The sequence below is a fragment of the Anabrus simplex genome, chromosome 5 (genome assembly GCF_040414725.1).
Source record: "Anabrus simplex isolate iqAnaSimp1 chromosome 5, ASM4041472v1, whole genome shotgun sequence".
Classification (NCBI taxonomy): Eukaryota; Metazoa; Arthropoda; class Insecta; order Orthoptera; family Tettigoniidae; genus Anabrus; species Anabrus simplex.
In genome coordinates this window covers 28722277-28738920 of record NC_090269.1, presented here as the reverse complement: position 1 = coordinate 28738920, position 16644 = coordinate 28722277, and the positions used below count along the sequence as shown (strand labels likewise).

The 16644-nt window shown below is 42.6% G+C and overlaps 1 protein-coding gene across 1 annotated transcript in view; it reads left to right on the top strand.

Annotated features, from left to right (window-relative positions):
• The first annotated feature begins 3905 nt into the window (after positions 1 to 3905).
• Positions 3906 to 16644, top strand: part of LOC136873694 (peptidoglycan-recognition protein LE) — a 65198-nt gene continuing 52459 nt past the window's right edge. The window contains exon 1 of the mRNA XM_067146822.2: positions 3906 to 4029. Within this exon, the coding sequence (XP_067002923.2) occupies positions 3945 to 4029 (85 nt within the window). The 5' untranslated portion in view covers positions 3906 to 3944. The remainder of the gene's footprint in view (positions 4030 to 16644) is intronic.

Here is a 16644-nt window from a genome sequence, read left to right as displayed (position 1 = left end):
GTTAAGTCCAAGAACTGGAAACTAGCTCTACAGACTGAGTATTGCTATGGAGATCGTTTTGGCAACGTTTTAAAGGCCTTGTACAACTGTCAGTATTTTTAAAATATTAACCCGATACTTAGGTTTTCGCCTCAGCGAGCGGGTACTTTAGCTCATGATCGTTAAGGCATTAAAGTCTAAACGGTCTGACACCGAGGTTAGCAGGTTCAAGTCCCGTTGGTCCAAAAAAATTTCACCATCATAATGTTGGCCGGCAGGGTAGGGGAGGTGGTGATGTACAATTTCTAATCACTAGATTGCGTGCCAAAAGCCTGGATTAAATGCCAAGCCTCTCCGCAGTGCTCATATGGAGTGATTCGTCCGTCGGATGGAGACGTTAAGCCTTGAGCAGATCCCTTGGTGCTATTCGAGAGGAGTAGGCTATGTGCCTCACCCTCTCCCTTCCTAATATCATATATCACGTCATTCATTTCATCTCATTAACTTTCTTGATGAGATTGGCGTCGGGAAGGGCAACCAGTCATAAAGACCCGCCACGACAGATTCATCTCACCTCATGCCCGACCCTGTAGAGCAACGGGACAAACACTTGGCCTTCTTTTATACCGAAGGAAGAGATGAAATCAAGATCAGCGATAATACAAAACAGTATTAAACTGCAAAGGACCACAGAGAGCAAAGAAGTGAGTACGCCACGACAAGCCGCTGACAGGGAGAGTCATGTCCACTTATGTGCCTCAGAATTTGGGGAATAACATGGGGGAGGGTTGGACAAATATTTAATCATGCACATACTAAGTAATTGACCCGTCAACGACGGTTACTACAGACAGTAATCCGGCTCCATGGCAAAATGGTTAGCGCGCTAGCCTTTGATCACAGGGTCCCGGGTTCGGTTCCCGGCAGGGTCGGGAATTCTAACCATAACTGATTAATTCCGCTAGCCCGGGGGCTGGGTGTATGTCTCTTCATCATCATTTAATCCTCATCACGACGCGCAGGTTGCCTACGGGTGTCAAATCAAAAAGACCTGCATCTTGTGAGCTGAAATTGTCCTCGGACACTTCCGGGACTAAAAGCCATACCGTACGACATTTCATTTTACTACAGCTAATAAGAAGATAAAGTTGGTAACTTATTAATGAGTACGGATTGGTGCGAATATTAACTTATAGAAAGATGAATTAGGAACTGGAGTAATTTATCAAGGGGAATTCTCAATACATGTCTAAGTACTTTGAAATCATTTAAGAAAAGACCAGTTAAACAACTGACAGGAAATCTGCTACTTGGGTGACAACTCTGAATGACTGATGACCATTGCGTACGCAGTTAAAATCTTCATTCCAGCTGAGAATCGAACCCGACGTTCTCTAAAGAGAAGGCCAGTAGGCTATGGTGGCCATGTAGTCAAAGTGCCAGTCACTTAATATAATACAAATCTCTCTGTCTCTCTCTCTCTCCCTCGGCTTCTCACCGCTGGGTTCTATGGTTCGAATCCCGGTCACTCCATGTAAGATTTTTGCTGGACAAAGCGGAGGCGCGACAGGATTTTCTCAGGGTACTCCGGTTTTCCCTGTCACTCTCCAATATCATTTCATTTCATCTGCCATTCATTAATCATTGCCCCAGAGGAGTCCGACATGCTTCGGCAAGCGGCACAATTCCTAACCTCGTCGCTAGATGGAGGCTTCATTCATTCCATTCCTAACCCAGTCGAATGACTGGAAACAAGGTGTGGATTTTTATATACACGGTGGAGTGAAATTCGCGCACTCGGGCGTCGCTGCGCGACTCCTCACATGCCAGCAATAAAAAAAAATGTCTCTCACAAAAGTTCGTCCTGTGAGTATATCCGGGAGAAAAAGGACGTTGAAGAGTGGCAATCTGGCAACACTGTAACCACATGTAGGGTAACTACCTCTGTCAGCACACAACAGTCGTGCTGTACAGTTGGTGCAGTGGATAGAGTTCTGGGTTAGCGTGCAGGAGGTCGAGGGGGTCGATCCCGCTTTGAGGCGCATGTTTTTTATTTCGTAAATGTAGTCGAGGTGGTATGGTATCTGGCATCTTAATCGTCAACAGCGATTGCAGCGCATCCTCTAGAAACCATTTGCACTTACATACTACGATCCTAGGAATGGACGAACATTCGTTTTCATTGGGCAGCTTTGAAAGATGCCCTTTCCACGTCGTGGACGTGAATTTGTTCGCACCTTTTCATCTACCAGATGTGTTACAACGTGTTCAGCTTTACTATATTTTTTAAATGTAGGATACATGTGACCTAAGAAACGTTGCCTTGCTGTATTACAGTATGTAGTGTCCGATGGAAATTAGCAAATAAAATAGTGCGCCTCAACCCAGGATCGAACCCTCGTGCTCCTGCTTGCTAACCCAAAACTCTATCCACTGCACCAGCTGTACAGTACGACTAGCACGTGCTGACAGAGGTAGTTACCCTACATGTGGTTACAGTGTTGCCAGATTGCCACTTTTCAACGTTCTTTTTCTGCCGGATATACTCGCAGAACGAACTTTTGTGAGATACTTTTTTTTTTGCTGGCATGTGAGGAGTCGCGCTGCGACGCCCGAGTGGGGGAATTTCGCTTCACCCTGTATAATATCCCTATTCCGTCTGTCATTCACAGCCATTATGAAAAAACAACACGGTTTCAACAGCTGAAATTCGCACCAGGTATATGTAGCTCGACAAGACTTCCAACAGGTGGACCTCTAGGATTGTTCGCTGGAGACCATGGGAACACAAGAGAGGCATTGGAAGACCCCAGAAGAGATAGCTCGACGACATAAAGCTGTTGGCTGGAACACGCTGGTTCCAAGTGGCTCAAGACCGAAGACGATGGAAGCAGATGGAAGAGGTCTATCTCCAGCAGTGGAATGAAATAGGCTAGAAAAGAAGAAAGAAGAAGAAGAAATATGTTGTTGCCTCTCCTTTACAAGAAAAACGCAACGAAACCCTCACAACCAGAAATTTGGTACGTTTTAAAGAAAATTATTTGTCTGAAGCTTCGCTGTAGATAATTGCCAACGAGCATAGAGCACCTCACCAATGTGCAGCCAGACACGCGTGACCGCCATAGACCGAGTGTTGTCTGTTATTGAACAAGTTACCTTACTTAAAGTAAATACAAGTGTTAAGTATTATTTTTATAGAGTTTATTGATATGTTGAAAGGAGTTGCAACAAAAATGAAGGTACGGACGTAATGAAGAAAGAAATCAGAAATCTACATATAAATGGCGGGACGAGTTTGACTGTGGTAATGTTAGACAAAAATTTTGTTCAGGCAGAAATTCTGATGGGCTCAGCTTCAGGAAGAACGTGTTTTATACCAGGAATATTAATCCTTATTTTACTTTAAATTCTATTGCCAGTGACCTCTTAGCTCCAGAACTAAAATCTAAAATCTGATATTCCAGGAAGCGGCGAATTGCGGTGACTGTAGAAGTAGTTTCTATGTCCAGTATTCGGGAGATAGAAGGTTCGAACCCCACTGTCGGCAGCCCTGAAAATGGTTTTCCGTGGTTTCCCATTTTCATACCAGGCAAATGCTGGGGCTGTACCTTAATTAAGGCCACGGCCGCTTCCTTCCCACTCCTAGCCCTTCCCTGTCCCATCGTCGCCATAAGACCTATCTGTGTCGGTGCGACGTAAAGCAACTAGCAAAAAAATATATATATATTCTATGTTCAGTGTTCTCGACGTATCGTACAACCATACATTTTCGCGCTATCGCTATCTGTCAAAAGCTCCACCACTGAATCCCAAGATCTGCCACTGATAAAATACCCGAACGTGCCTCTTGCTATACTCTAGTTATACAAGGTCACTGAGACCCCTCTACGAAGGTGGTGATAAGGCTCGATGAAGTCTGTGAGCGAGAAGGTCGCTGAAGAGGTAGCTTCTACCACCAGTCTACCATGATCTTCACCAAGGAACAGCAGCAAGGCAGCGCGAGCGGGGCGCTCAAGGACGTCCCACTGGGCCAATCAGTTCAAATAAGCGGTACGGTAATACATATTTACCTTCTTAATCCAGTGTTTGCTGTCATAGTAGGCTACAGCATTGCGGTTTAACAGTCGCCCATTATCCTTCTGAGAAACAAAGAATACTTTTAGGTATAATGCCTGTTGTACATCATCAATTTTTTTCTTTCAGTTCAATACTTCACAAGAAAAGTTATCAAATTTTGTCAAAGATTGTTTAAAAGATTTGTAAAGGTTTGACAAGGTTTGATAGCATTTTGTTTTAACATGGAGGAAAGGTAAATCGCAGTTGTGGTTCTCGAACTATTAGTGAGATAAATTCTTAAAAAGAACAGAAACGCGCACTAAACCATAATTTCCATGGGGAAAATATTAATGTGGTTATCTTCAACATAATTTATGAAATGTGTTTACTGCCATAACGTTATTTGCGGTGGTTATGTTATATTAAATTTACTCACATTAACTGAATAAAAATGACAGCAGTGCGACGGACATTCATATCTTACTTAGAATAGAATAGAATACATCGCCTGAAACTGGGCAGAGAGCACTCTTTTATTGCAATTCATTAAAGTTTGATTCATGCATTACATTTACCTCTTATAGTTATTTGACTATTACTACATTACATATACCGGTAATTTATTTTGTCTAGGGAAACATGTATGCTTACTTTTGTGGCACGTGTCTTACCATTTACAACATGCCTTACTTAACGGCTGAATTATGAATAGAATATAATGCCATGACAATACAACAATTTATATATTATTACATTTAATTTTTTTCTAGTTGCTTTACGTCGCACCGACATAGATAGGTCTTATGGCGACGATGTGACAGGGAAGGGCTAGGAGTGGGAAGGAAGCGGCCGTGGCCTTAATTAAGGTACAGCCCCAGCATTTGCCTGGTGTGAAAGTGGGAAACCATGGAAAACCATCTTCAGGGCTGCCGACAGTGGGATTCGAACCTACTATCTCCCGAATACTGGATACTGGCCGCACTTAAGTGACTGCAGCTATCGAGCTCGGTGAAATTATTTTGAACCTACTAGTAATTATATTCATTAATCTAGGATACGCAGCCTCTTATCCATCTTATCCTTATCCTTCATTACTCTCGTTTGTACATTCATATCTTATTACATGAAAACATATTAGGAATTCCATAATAATAATAATAATAATAATAATAATAATAATAATAATAATAATAATAATAATAATAATATACGAAGATCATCATCAATCGATCATTGCTGACAGTGATTACTTATAGGTTACCATACGATGTTCGGCTATATGGCTAAATGGTTAGCTAGCTGGCCTTCGGTCACAGGGGACCTGGGTTCGATTCCCGGCAGGGTCGGGAATTTTGACCATAATTGGTTAATTCGGCTGACACTGGGGCTGGGTGTATGTGTCGTCTTCATCATCATTTCATCCTCATCACGATGCGCAGGTCGCCTACGGGAGTCAAATCAAAAACTTGCATCTGGTGAGCCGAGCTTTATCTCGAACACTCTCAGCACTAAAAGCCATACGCTATTTCATTTCCCATACGGTGTGTGTATGTTCAGTCCTCAGCCCTAAGGCTGGTTGGATCTTCAACAGCTCTGCCATCAGCTGTCATAGATGGCCTAGGCATCACTGAAGAGGAGTACTAGGGAAATGAGGAGTGAGATAGTTTCCCGTTGGTGTCTTCACCGAGCCAGAAGTTGCTATTACATATCAGTCTGCCAAGCCCACTGAAATGCATGCACCAACCGACCCTATGTGCAAAATTTTCACACCATTCATAGCAGGGACGGGCTGCATAAGGATTGGCATTACTAGCATCGCTCATACCTCAGTCACTTTCATATTGTCAAAGCCAAGGATAAGACTGAGACAGGAACAACATTGCTCTAGCCCATACCAGAAGACACAGTGCACTGTAAACACTAGGTCCCGCTAGCAAAGGCATGGTAATAAACATAAAAGCTGCCCACTTCCTGGATATATTTATCTTGCAGTCTCCTCGTACGCTGCCGTTTTATTCATTGTATTTTGGTACTGTACGGAGTCCATTGATATGTCTCACACTTAGCAATTAATCAACATGCAACATCTCTCGGTCATGAAGACAGCCACATTTGTTTTTTTGATTCCCGTCCTGGCAATCCCAGCATGCTTAGCGGCATAGCACGCACCGTTAATGCTCGAATTCCATTGGTCAATTCTGTCAAAGACTAGGTCATTCTTTGATTGATTAGAACATGTTCTAATTCGCTTTCAAGACTTTTGAAGACTTTTCAAGACTTGACAAGTATTGCAAGCGAAGTACTGAAAATTCCTGTAAAGTCTTGAATTTGACAAAAATTTGATCGTGTACAACAGGCTTAAGATGAAGGTAGCCAGAATTTCAAGAGTTCGGTTTTATTGTCATTGAACCGTGTAAAGGATAGCGTGTACTTAGGGACGGTCTGGTAAGCTGTGTATGACTGAGGTGTCTATAGAGGTGTACAGGTATTCTTCTGCAATCTACACTCCTTTATAGTCTTTTCTCCTTTGGCATAATGCATGTAAACTACAACCTGTGACAATAAAGTTCTGTGAATGAAGTCAGCACGGTCAATCTGGCAACACTGGCGACACGCAACGCTGCACCTGTATAGCAGCAGGTTTTGACCACCTGCTCCCAACGTTGTTTAGTTGAACATCGTGTGTGTGCCGTGTAAGACCTGTTTGACACAGTGCGTGTTTAGTGCGTTAGTTCTGAACTGCGAACAGGAACATGAACGACCAAAAGATCAATGTACAGTTTTGTTTTAAGCTTGGCAAGACACCAGAAGAAACGCATGCAATGCTGGCACGTGTTTATGAAGATCAAGCACTGTCCTTGAAGTGTGTGTACGAGTGGTTCGCCCGTTTCCGAGGAGGCCGGGAAAGTGTTTCTAACAATCCCCGTAGCGGAAGACTGGCGACCGCCGTCAGTGACGAAAACATCGAGAAGGTGAGGACATTAATCACGAACGATCGCCGATTAACTGTGCGCTTGATAGCGGATGAACTGCAGATTAACCGTGAATCCGTGGGACAAATCGTTACCCAGAAGTTAGGGAAGAGGAAAACGTGTTCTCGTCATGTGCCACATCACTTGACTGACGATCAGAAGCAGGCACGTTTGGAGGCCTCACAGGATTTTGTCGAAACGGCGGATGCGAAACAAAATTTCTTGAACTGTATCGTCACTGAGGATGAAACCTGGTGTCGTAGGTACGATCCTGAAACGAAACGGCAAAGCATGGAATGGCGTTCTCCGGGATCCCCTCGTCGGAAAAAAGGTCAGAGCCGAAAAGTCATGCATCAAAACGATGCTCATCACCTTTTTCGATAGTCAAAGCATTATCCACAAGGAATTTCTACCTGAGGGAACGACGTTTTGAACACCATCCCAAAGGAAGCCTTCTTGCAAAGTATCCAGGACATGTATCGCCGATCTCAGCAGTGCATAGTTATGGGAGGGGACTATTTCGATTGACAGTAAGGTCACTGTCGTGCATTGTTCATCTATGTTGATAGTACAGGACTATTCACCGAACTTTATTGTCACAGGTTCTATTTATGTATTCTCTACCTTAGGAGCCGTTAAAACGCTACACATTTATATTTAATTATTAAAGTACATGCCAGCAAAAAAGCAACATTCCAAAGAATCACTTTAAGACGTAATGCATTGGTTCATAAAGAAAGGGCACCAGTCACATTTTCTTTAGAAATTGAATTGACAGTGAATTTCTCATCTTGAATCTCATTCACTGTGATATTGTAATTGGAAAGTCAGCGTTTTGTAAAGGAAAGGCATCGGTCCGGACTGGAACACTACTTTTACGAAATTCCCATAGAGGCGCTAGGCGATATTTAGAGGAGGAGACGGAACATTTTGTTCTCATTTCCGTAACTATTCTTCATCCTGAGACTAAGAACTTTCTTATATTATAATATTCCAACATTTTTCTGTGAAAAATAAAAGGATGTATGGAAACTTTGGGTGTTTATATAAAGCTCTTCAGTTGTAAACCCCTTTTACACAGTAAGGTCATCAGTCTACAAGATTTAAAAAATCTGTATAATTCAACTCCTGATGATAAATTCATTAAATATGTTTAGAGGATTCCTAATATGCATTCTCTATTTGAAGGTAACAATTTTTACATTTCTATTATGATATAAAAAGTGGTAAACCACTTTTATAAAGAAAGGTCATCAGTCCACAAGATTTAAACCATCTGTATAATTCAACTACTGATGATAAATTCATTGAATATTTTGAAAGGAATCCTAATATGCATTCTCTATTTGAAGGTAACAATTTTGTACATTTCTATTGTGATAGTAAAATGTCCAGAGAGTTTTTCTTGATTTCCCAACAATTAGCTGAACTGGACTGAAGCCCTTTTTTTATGAACCGATTCGTATGATTCATAAACTACAGCGAGTTTGATTTTGACTGGTTGCCAAAATTTAGTGTTTTCTCCACCTTCTCTAGTGTAAGCGCTTATCAGTCAAATGACTGTAGTAAACAGCTTTGAATGTGAATTTCTTATAATGGATTCTATAAAGGAAAGTATGTACTTTCTGTAATTGCAGAGTTTTGCATTATCACATACTATTTATAGGAGATTAAGCTCCTATGAGATGAGACAATAAAATGGGCGTGATTCAGAATTACATTTGGCATATACAAGGCTGCTCAAGTTTTCCTGTGTTTCTATGAGATAATTTCATTTTTACCCAAAAGCATGTGTATCACTTGTGCGATGCATGTGCCCCAGATGAAACATCAGGGAATATAAAACACTCTGGTAGAGCTGAAAACTGAAGATTACGTACACACATTATTTACATTTGCATGAAGGGTGTACCAGAACTATATCGACAAAAAAGTCATTTATTCCCTTCACGACGGTGAATCGGATTGGTGTGGACAATTTTTCTTTTCGAGAAAATGATGTTACTCCCGGGCGCGCAATTCAGATTGACGAACTATGCTATGCCACGCGCAAGCCGCTACCGTGCTACAGGGAAGAGGAGGGGAGGGAAGGGAAATGATGGCGACAGAGATAATGATCCGTGCGTATGTACAAGTTTCCACGTTTACTCTCACTCCGCATGTCACACTACTGCGCCTCGGCGATTCGCCACGCAAAGAATGGGAGGGAAACACATTGTCATAGAGGTTTAGGTGGGGATGACATCTGACCCACGGGTGTGGCTGAGAGCGGTATCATGGCGGGAAGGGGTTCCCTCATTATCAGGGGATACCGCGATCAGTCAGGTGTCTCTTTTTTCTTTTGTTAATTAGTTGTAGGGAGTAGAATTTTTAGTTTTAGTGAAGGGTGGTGCAGCTTATGATCCGGCTATCCACCTCTGCAGCACCACCAAATTATTTTAAGTATGGAATAAGTTGTTTTATAGAGTTAAGTAGTTTTAAGAGAAATATAGTAGACTTTGTTAGTTTAGGGTAGGATGGCGCAGCCCATGGTATGGGGGTCCGTCTGGGCTGCCCCACCAAATTAGTTAGGGTATGTAGTTTTAAGAGACATAGATTAGATATTGTTTGCTTAAAGTTTTGTTTTGTTTCTGTGTGTTTTGTTGTCTTTATTGCCTGTAAGCCGATGGTGGATACTAGGGTGGGCAATAAAGAGATGTTCATGTTTTTTTTTTTTTCATGTCACACTACTGAAACTTTCTATACGATTGAAACACAATATACCACATATTTTAAAGAGAGGTGTTCTCCTGAAACCAACCACCAAAGTACGCGATATGCCAAAATTACTATCATAATACTTTGGAGAAGTATGGATGAATAATGAGCTGCTTCAGAATGATTGCGCTTTAGATAAAGAAGAAAATCTAAGACTTCAGACTGATGAAGACGCCGAAGTTTATGAGGAAGAAAAAGACAGATGAAGTGTATATTCAAGAAAAATGTAAGAACCTAAGTTTCAATTTGAGTATGCTCCCTAAAGTGTCTTGTTATCAACTGACACCTTACTACTGTACCCCTGCCAAAATGATACCAAGACTCAAGTGTCGTGAGTCTGCACTCATGAAATCATCTTGTTTCAGGGGTGGTTGCTGTTCGGTGTAGTCACATCGTCTTCTGATTGGCAAGGTAGAGAGAAATATATCAACTGCGTGAAATGAAAGAAAGATTTACGAGAGTGACATTTATTTCCCAAAACACAAGATTAAACTTTGAAAAATGTAAACACAAATTATAGAAAGTCAGGTCATATCGACTCGAGAAATCATGACGATATCACATAAAATGCCATGGAGTTATCTATTACCAATACATTTGTCTGGCTTCGTTACTGGCTTCATAATGCTGAAGTTTATTAATGTTCTATCATTAAAAAGCAAGAACACACGAACCTGAAAACTAACTAAGGTTTCAAGTTAACTGTAGCTTAAGTTGTCTACGTGTGAAGGTTCAGTCTCCAGAACATTGTATTGCCAAACTTCGTTTTTAGTAAGCCTGTCCAATGATTAAAATCGCCAACGGGGTACCAGATAATCATCGAATGACGCTTAACTGTTTCGAACTAACCTGCAATCTAACTCTAACCATTGCTAACATAATGTCTAACATTTGGTGGAGTCAAATGTGTTTCTAATTTGAGTCTAAATGCTCTTAAATCCAATCTATGATAATTGACGACCAGGATTGCGTCATATCACAGCACAAATAAATTGTGTCACTCGCAACAAAAGCTAACACTGGTGACCAATGTCACTAAAATGTGAAAGGATGGCCGCAAATCAGTGTCAAAGAAAAAATTACTAAACATCTAACATGATTCGAGAAAGTTAAATCTATTTCAAAAGATTACATTAATCAATTAATAAATTAGGAGATTAATCTTCAGGTCCGTAATAATTAATTTAATATTAAAGTATCAAATATGCTCAATAGAAGCATTGGATTTAATTTAACTGAGAGGAAAGCTCTTTCGATGTGAATAAATATTCCATGGTAGTCACGAATGATCGTGACTTGTTGATGACCTGAAGATGCATATTTACGTAAATTTTGTAAGTTATGATGTTACATTACGTGAATAAAACAAATTTCACATCATAAAATAAATCAATTACCGCATGTGGACAACTAAGGCATAAATCCACTTAACGAACCTGAGTCCAACCGCACTCACAAAAAATCCACAGTTCTAGCCCTTCAGCAAGGAAAACATCCTGGGGATATGAGCTACGAATTTTAGGTAAATAAAATAGAATAAAGTATGCGAATGTATTCTTTATTTATTTCTAAAAATTACAATCCTTTTGTTAATCGTCGTTATCCGGTCAATTAGATTAGCTGTTTGCCTTTTTCTACCACTACGAGCGCTAATGTGAGTCAATGCAGAGTTTCACTTTTCAGCCCTTATAACTACATTCGGTGTGGACATTTTTTTCAAAAAATCGAAAAATGCCTGGGGGGTATTGAACCAAGGAACACATTACAGGAAGAATGATGTAAATAAGTTAATTTGGCTAGGATTTGAATAAAAAAAGAGAACGAGTAAAGAAACAGGCGATTTTAGGCTGTTTTTCCGAAACTGCACTTAGGTCGAAAGTGATTTTCGAATTTTGTTTTAATTTGATAGAGCTTTTCACGCTCTTTCCCCGGGCCCTCAGAAGTTCAAAAGTTCCGCGCAGCTGTACTAGTTCCGTTGCTTGACTACGTGTGGTGTTGGTGTAGTCTCGCCATCTATTCCACTCTAGAAAGAAAGAGAGAGCAAATGAAGGAGTTAAGGATGTAAGGCATTCAGACTTAAAATTGCATTCGGTGGCAGACATAGTTCTGTAACCCTCCGAATGATGTCACTGCAATTGAAACTTGGTCAGACTTTATCACCCCATACACGTGCTACCCTCTGCCATCTGTTAGCAACTTGGAGAAAGTCGGCATGTCCAAGTTTACAGCGAACGGGACTCACAGATTACCCGCAAGCGAGAACTTAACGTGACGAAACTGACCAGTGCCACTGGGGTGACTTATCTCCAGTGCTTGAGTTGTAGCTAACTAGTGAGTTCATTCATTGTGTGCTTTGCTGCTTAGTGAGTTAATTCTGTGTGTGCTGTTCCTATGCTATTCATCGTTTTCGGTGTTTTATTATATTTTGCGCATATGTGGTATTAACGATGGATGAGTCTAAAACGGATATAATTGTAAATCAGTTTGAAAAGTCATTTACTGGCCGTTCGTTTGATGAAAAGATTCAAATAGTTAAAGCCGGGAGACCTCTACCTTCCCTGGCAAATTTAAAAACATAAAACAAGAATTGTGTACTCACGTCCAATACAGAAACTTACAGTAAAACTGTTTAGCTCGAGTTCACCTACATGTAATTAGGGCGAGTAGAATTGAAATTTACTTAATACATTGTGATACTGCATGGTTACTAGTTGCATGCCTCGGTGGAGATTCCAGGATACGCCACTGCCATGAAGTCATTACTATTACCAACTGGCACTAAACTCGAATAGAAACTTTACCAAAACAAAAACTGGAACCTGTATACCAGTAGTCAGAGTCAATCACCATCCATGGGATTCCATGGTGTGAGAACTGAATATGTCGAACTTGGCTATGCGATGCGAGCCTCAACCGTCTGCGCTACTCAGCCCGGCAAAATGTTTTTCGTGGGTCACTCCGACCTTAAAGAAAACACACACGACTTCTACGTGATGACGACGTCTTCTCATGAACTGTTGACATGAGCTGCAGCGTGGCTAAATCCAGAAAAGCATTGAAGGCCTCGGGTTTCCCGGTATTCCCCCACAAACTGATATCACATCTGGATGAACTCTTCCTCACAGCGGGCCGGGGTCAGTCGGTCACTAGTAACTGAGGTACTGATGAGCATGGAAATCGGGCGGAAGGAGATCGAGCAGTTGCCAGATATTTCTTGTCTAGTAAAATTGTAAACAAAACTGTACTATACAGTGATTATATTGTTTTGTGCGTCTTTCCGTTATAAAGGTAATTAGAATTTACTCGTTTGTTTTCAAATTATTCTCAGAGGTTAGCTGATCCATGAAAATGAAATAAAAACTTAACATTTATATTTACTATAACTTTAATATGAACAGCAAAAGGATGCAATTAGCCTTTGTCGACATCCTTGATATCCATATGGTGGTAATGTGTGAAGCTTGTGAGTACCCCTGAACAAGTTACTATCCTATTTAAAGGTAAGGCGAATAATGTGCCTTCTTAATGAGGCTTCTCATCAGCCTGATTTTCTGTCTAGGCTTACTGCCTTAGCCTTTGACGATATCTCTTTACCATAATCTAAGTTTCCTTAATACATCCCAAAGGATAGGGTGCCTGATCATGTAACTCTCTTTTTTACAAGTTGCTATACGTCATACCAGACACACATAGGTCTTATGGCGACGAAAGGATAGGGAAGAGCTAGGAGTGGGAAGGAAGCGACAGTGACCTTAATGCAGGTGCAGCCCCATCATTTGCCAGGTGTGAAAACGGGAGACCACGGAAAACAATCTTCAGGGTTGCCGACAGCTGGGTTCGAACCCACTATCTTCCGGACGCAAGCTCACAGCTGCGTGCCCCTAACTGCACGGTCAACTCGCTTGGTATAAGGATTATTATTATTATTATTATTATTATTATTATTATTATTATTATTATTATTATTATTATTATTATTATTTAATCAATTAACCATCCAGGTTGGTTTTTCCCACGAGAACGGATTCAACGTCTACCGCCTCTAGGGCAGTGTTCTGGAGCGTGCGACATTTGGTGGGGATACAACTGGGAAGCAGGACCAGTACCTCGCTCAGACGGTCTCACCTGCTATGCCGAACAGGGGCTTTGTGGGAGGGGGGATGGGAAGATTGGAAGGGATAGACAGGGAAGAGGGAAGGAAGCAACCGTGGCCTTCAGTTAGGCACCATCGTGCCATTTGCCTGGAGAAGAAGTGGGAAACCACTTCGAGGATGGCTGAGGTGGGAATCGAACTCCCTTCTACTCAGTTGACCTCCGGAGGCTGAAGGGAGCCCGTTCCAGCCTTCGTACCACTTTTCAAATTTCGTGGCAGAGCCGGGAATCAAACCCTACCCTCCAGGGGGTGGCAGGTAATCACACTAACCACTACATCACGGAGGCGGACTTAAGTATTTTCTTTGTCCTTTTTTGCCATTTTTACTTTCAGGTAATTTTTTAATTTTGCCTCAATATTTTGGCATTTTTAGCAATTATTTAGATATGTTTCTTGTTTTAGTCATTTTTCATTGTTCTGCGTTATTATTTTGTTATTTTTGTGCATTTATTTAGGGGCTGTCTGGCCGAGGGGGTAAAGGCATGTGTCGGTACTCTCGGAAGGACGTGGATTCGGTTCCCGTGAGGAATTCGAAAAATGAATGAAAGGACATTTCCACTTTCGGAGATGCACATGACCCTGAGGTTCACTCAGCCTACACCAAAAAATAGTACCAGGTTAATTCCTGGGGGGTTTTCACACCAGGCAAATGCTGGGGCTGTACCTTAATTAAGGTCACGGCCGCATCCTTCCAACTCCTAGGCCTTTCCAATCCCATCATCGCCATAAGACCTATCTGTGTCGGTGCGACGTAAAACACTAGCAAAAAAAATCCTGGTTGGGGGGAAGGTGGCCGGGGGGTAGAGCTAATCATTCTACCTCATCAAATGCCGAGGTTACGGATAGTGGAAGCCTTTACCTTCCACCTCTCCCATGGCCTTCATGGCCTGTATGGAGATCACTTTGGTTTGTTTTAATTAACTTATGTTCGGTAATCAAAGTACCTTAATATCGGCGGAGCTTTCAATAAACCAGAAAACTCAGACATTAAAAGGTTCTGTACTCAGCTCGAAAACGGTAAAATAAAGTAACCTTCTACAACCCTTATCCGAACTCTTTGGAAATGCACATCCTCAGAGAACGATGGGACATTGTTTGTAATCTAGATGAGCTTGCGATGAGAGTGGGAGGTATTATCACTGTAGTAGGTATGAAATACACATTTAGATCAGGTTATCGAAGTGCTCGAGTTCGTGTTAGTCTTTTGTCAATGTGGCGAAAATATACACTGACTGACAGAGCAAATGCAACACCAAAAAGGAGTGGTCAGAACTTTATGCCAATTGCAGGGTAGACTGACGTCACTGAGGTATGCTCATGATGTGAAATGCGCCGCTGTGCTGCGCACGTAGCGAACGATAAATGGGACACGGCGTTGGCGAATGGCCCACTTCGTACCGTGATTTCTCAGCCGACAGTCATTGTAGAACGTGTTGTCGTGTGCCACAGGACACGTGTATAGCTAAGAATGCCAGGCCGCCGTCAACGGAGGCATTTCCAGCAGACAGACGACTTTACGAGGGGTATGGTGGTCGGGCTGAGAAGGGCAGGTTGATCGCTTCGTCAAATCGCAGCCGATACTCATAGGGATGTGTCCACGGTGCAGCGCCTGTGGCGAAGATGGTTGGCGCAGGGACATGTGGCACGTGCGAGGGGTCCAGGCGCAGCCCGAGTGACGTCAGCACGCGAGGATCGGCGCATCCGCCGCCAAGCGGTGGCAGCCCCGCACGCCACGTCAACCGCCATTCTTCAGCATGTGCAAGACACCCTGACTGTTCCAATATCGACCAGAACAATTTCCCGTCGATTGGTTGAAGGAGGCCTGCACTCCCGGCGACCGCTCAGAAGACTACCATTGACTCCACAGCATAGACGTGCACGCCTGGCATGGTGCCGGGCTAGAGCGACTTGGATGAGGGAATGGCGGAACGTCGTGTTCTCCGATGAGTCATGCTTCTGTTCTGTCAGTGATAGTCACCGCAGACGAGTGTGGCGTCGGCGTGGAGAAAGGTAAAATCCGGCAGTAACTGTGGAGCGCCCTACCGCTAGACAACGCGGCATCATGGTTTGGGGCGCTATTGCGTATGATTCCACGTCACCTCTAGTGCGTATTCAAGGCACGTTAAATGCCCACCGCTACGTGCAGCATGTGCTGCGGCCGGTGGCACTCCCGTACCTTCAGGGGCTGCCCAATGCTCTGTTTCAGCAGGATAATGCCCGCCCACACACTGCTCGCATCTCCCAACAGGCTCTACGAGGTGTACAGATGCTTCTGTGGCCAGCGTACTCTCCGGATCTCTCACCAATCGAACACGTGTGGGATCTCATTGGACGCCGTTTGCAAACTCTGCCCCAGCCTCGTACGGACGACCAACTGTGGCAAATGGTTGACAGAGAATGGAGAACCATCCCTCAGGACACCATCCGCACTCTTATTGACTCTGTACCTCGACGTGTTTCTGCGTGCATCGCCGCTCGCGGTGGTCCTACATCCTACTGAGTCGATGCCGTGCGCATTGTGTAACCTGCATATCGGTTCGAAATAAACATCAATTATTCTTCCGTGCCGACTCTGTTTTTTCCCCAACTTTCATCCCTTTCGAACCACTCCTCCTTGGTGTTGCATTGTCACTGTCAGTCAGTGTATTGGACTGTTTGATAGGCAAAGCGAGGTGTAGTGTTTGGTCTTTTGCAGGACAGCTCTTTTGTAGCTACTAGTTATTTCAT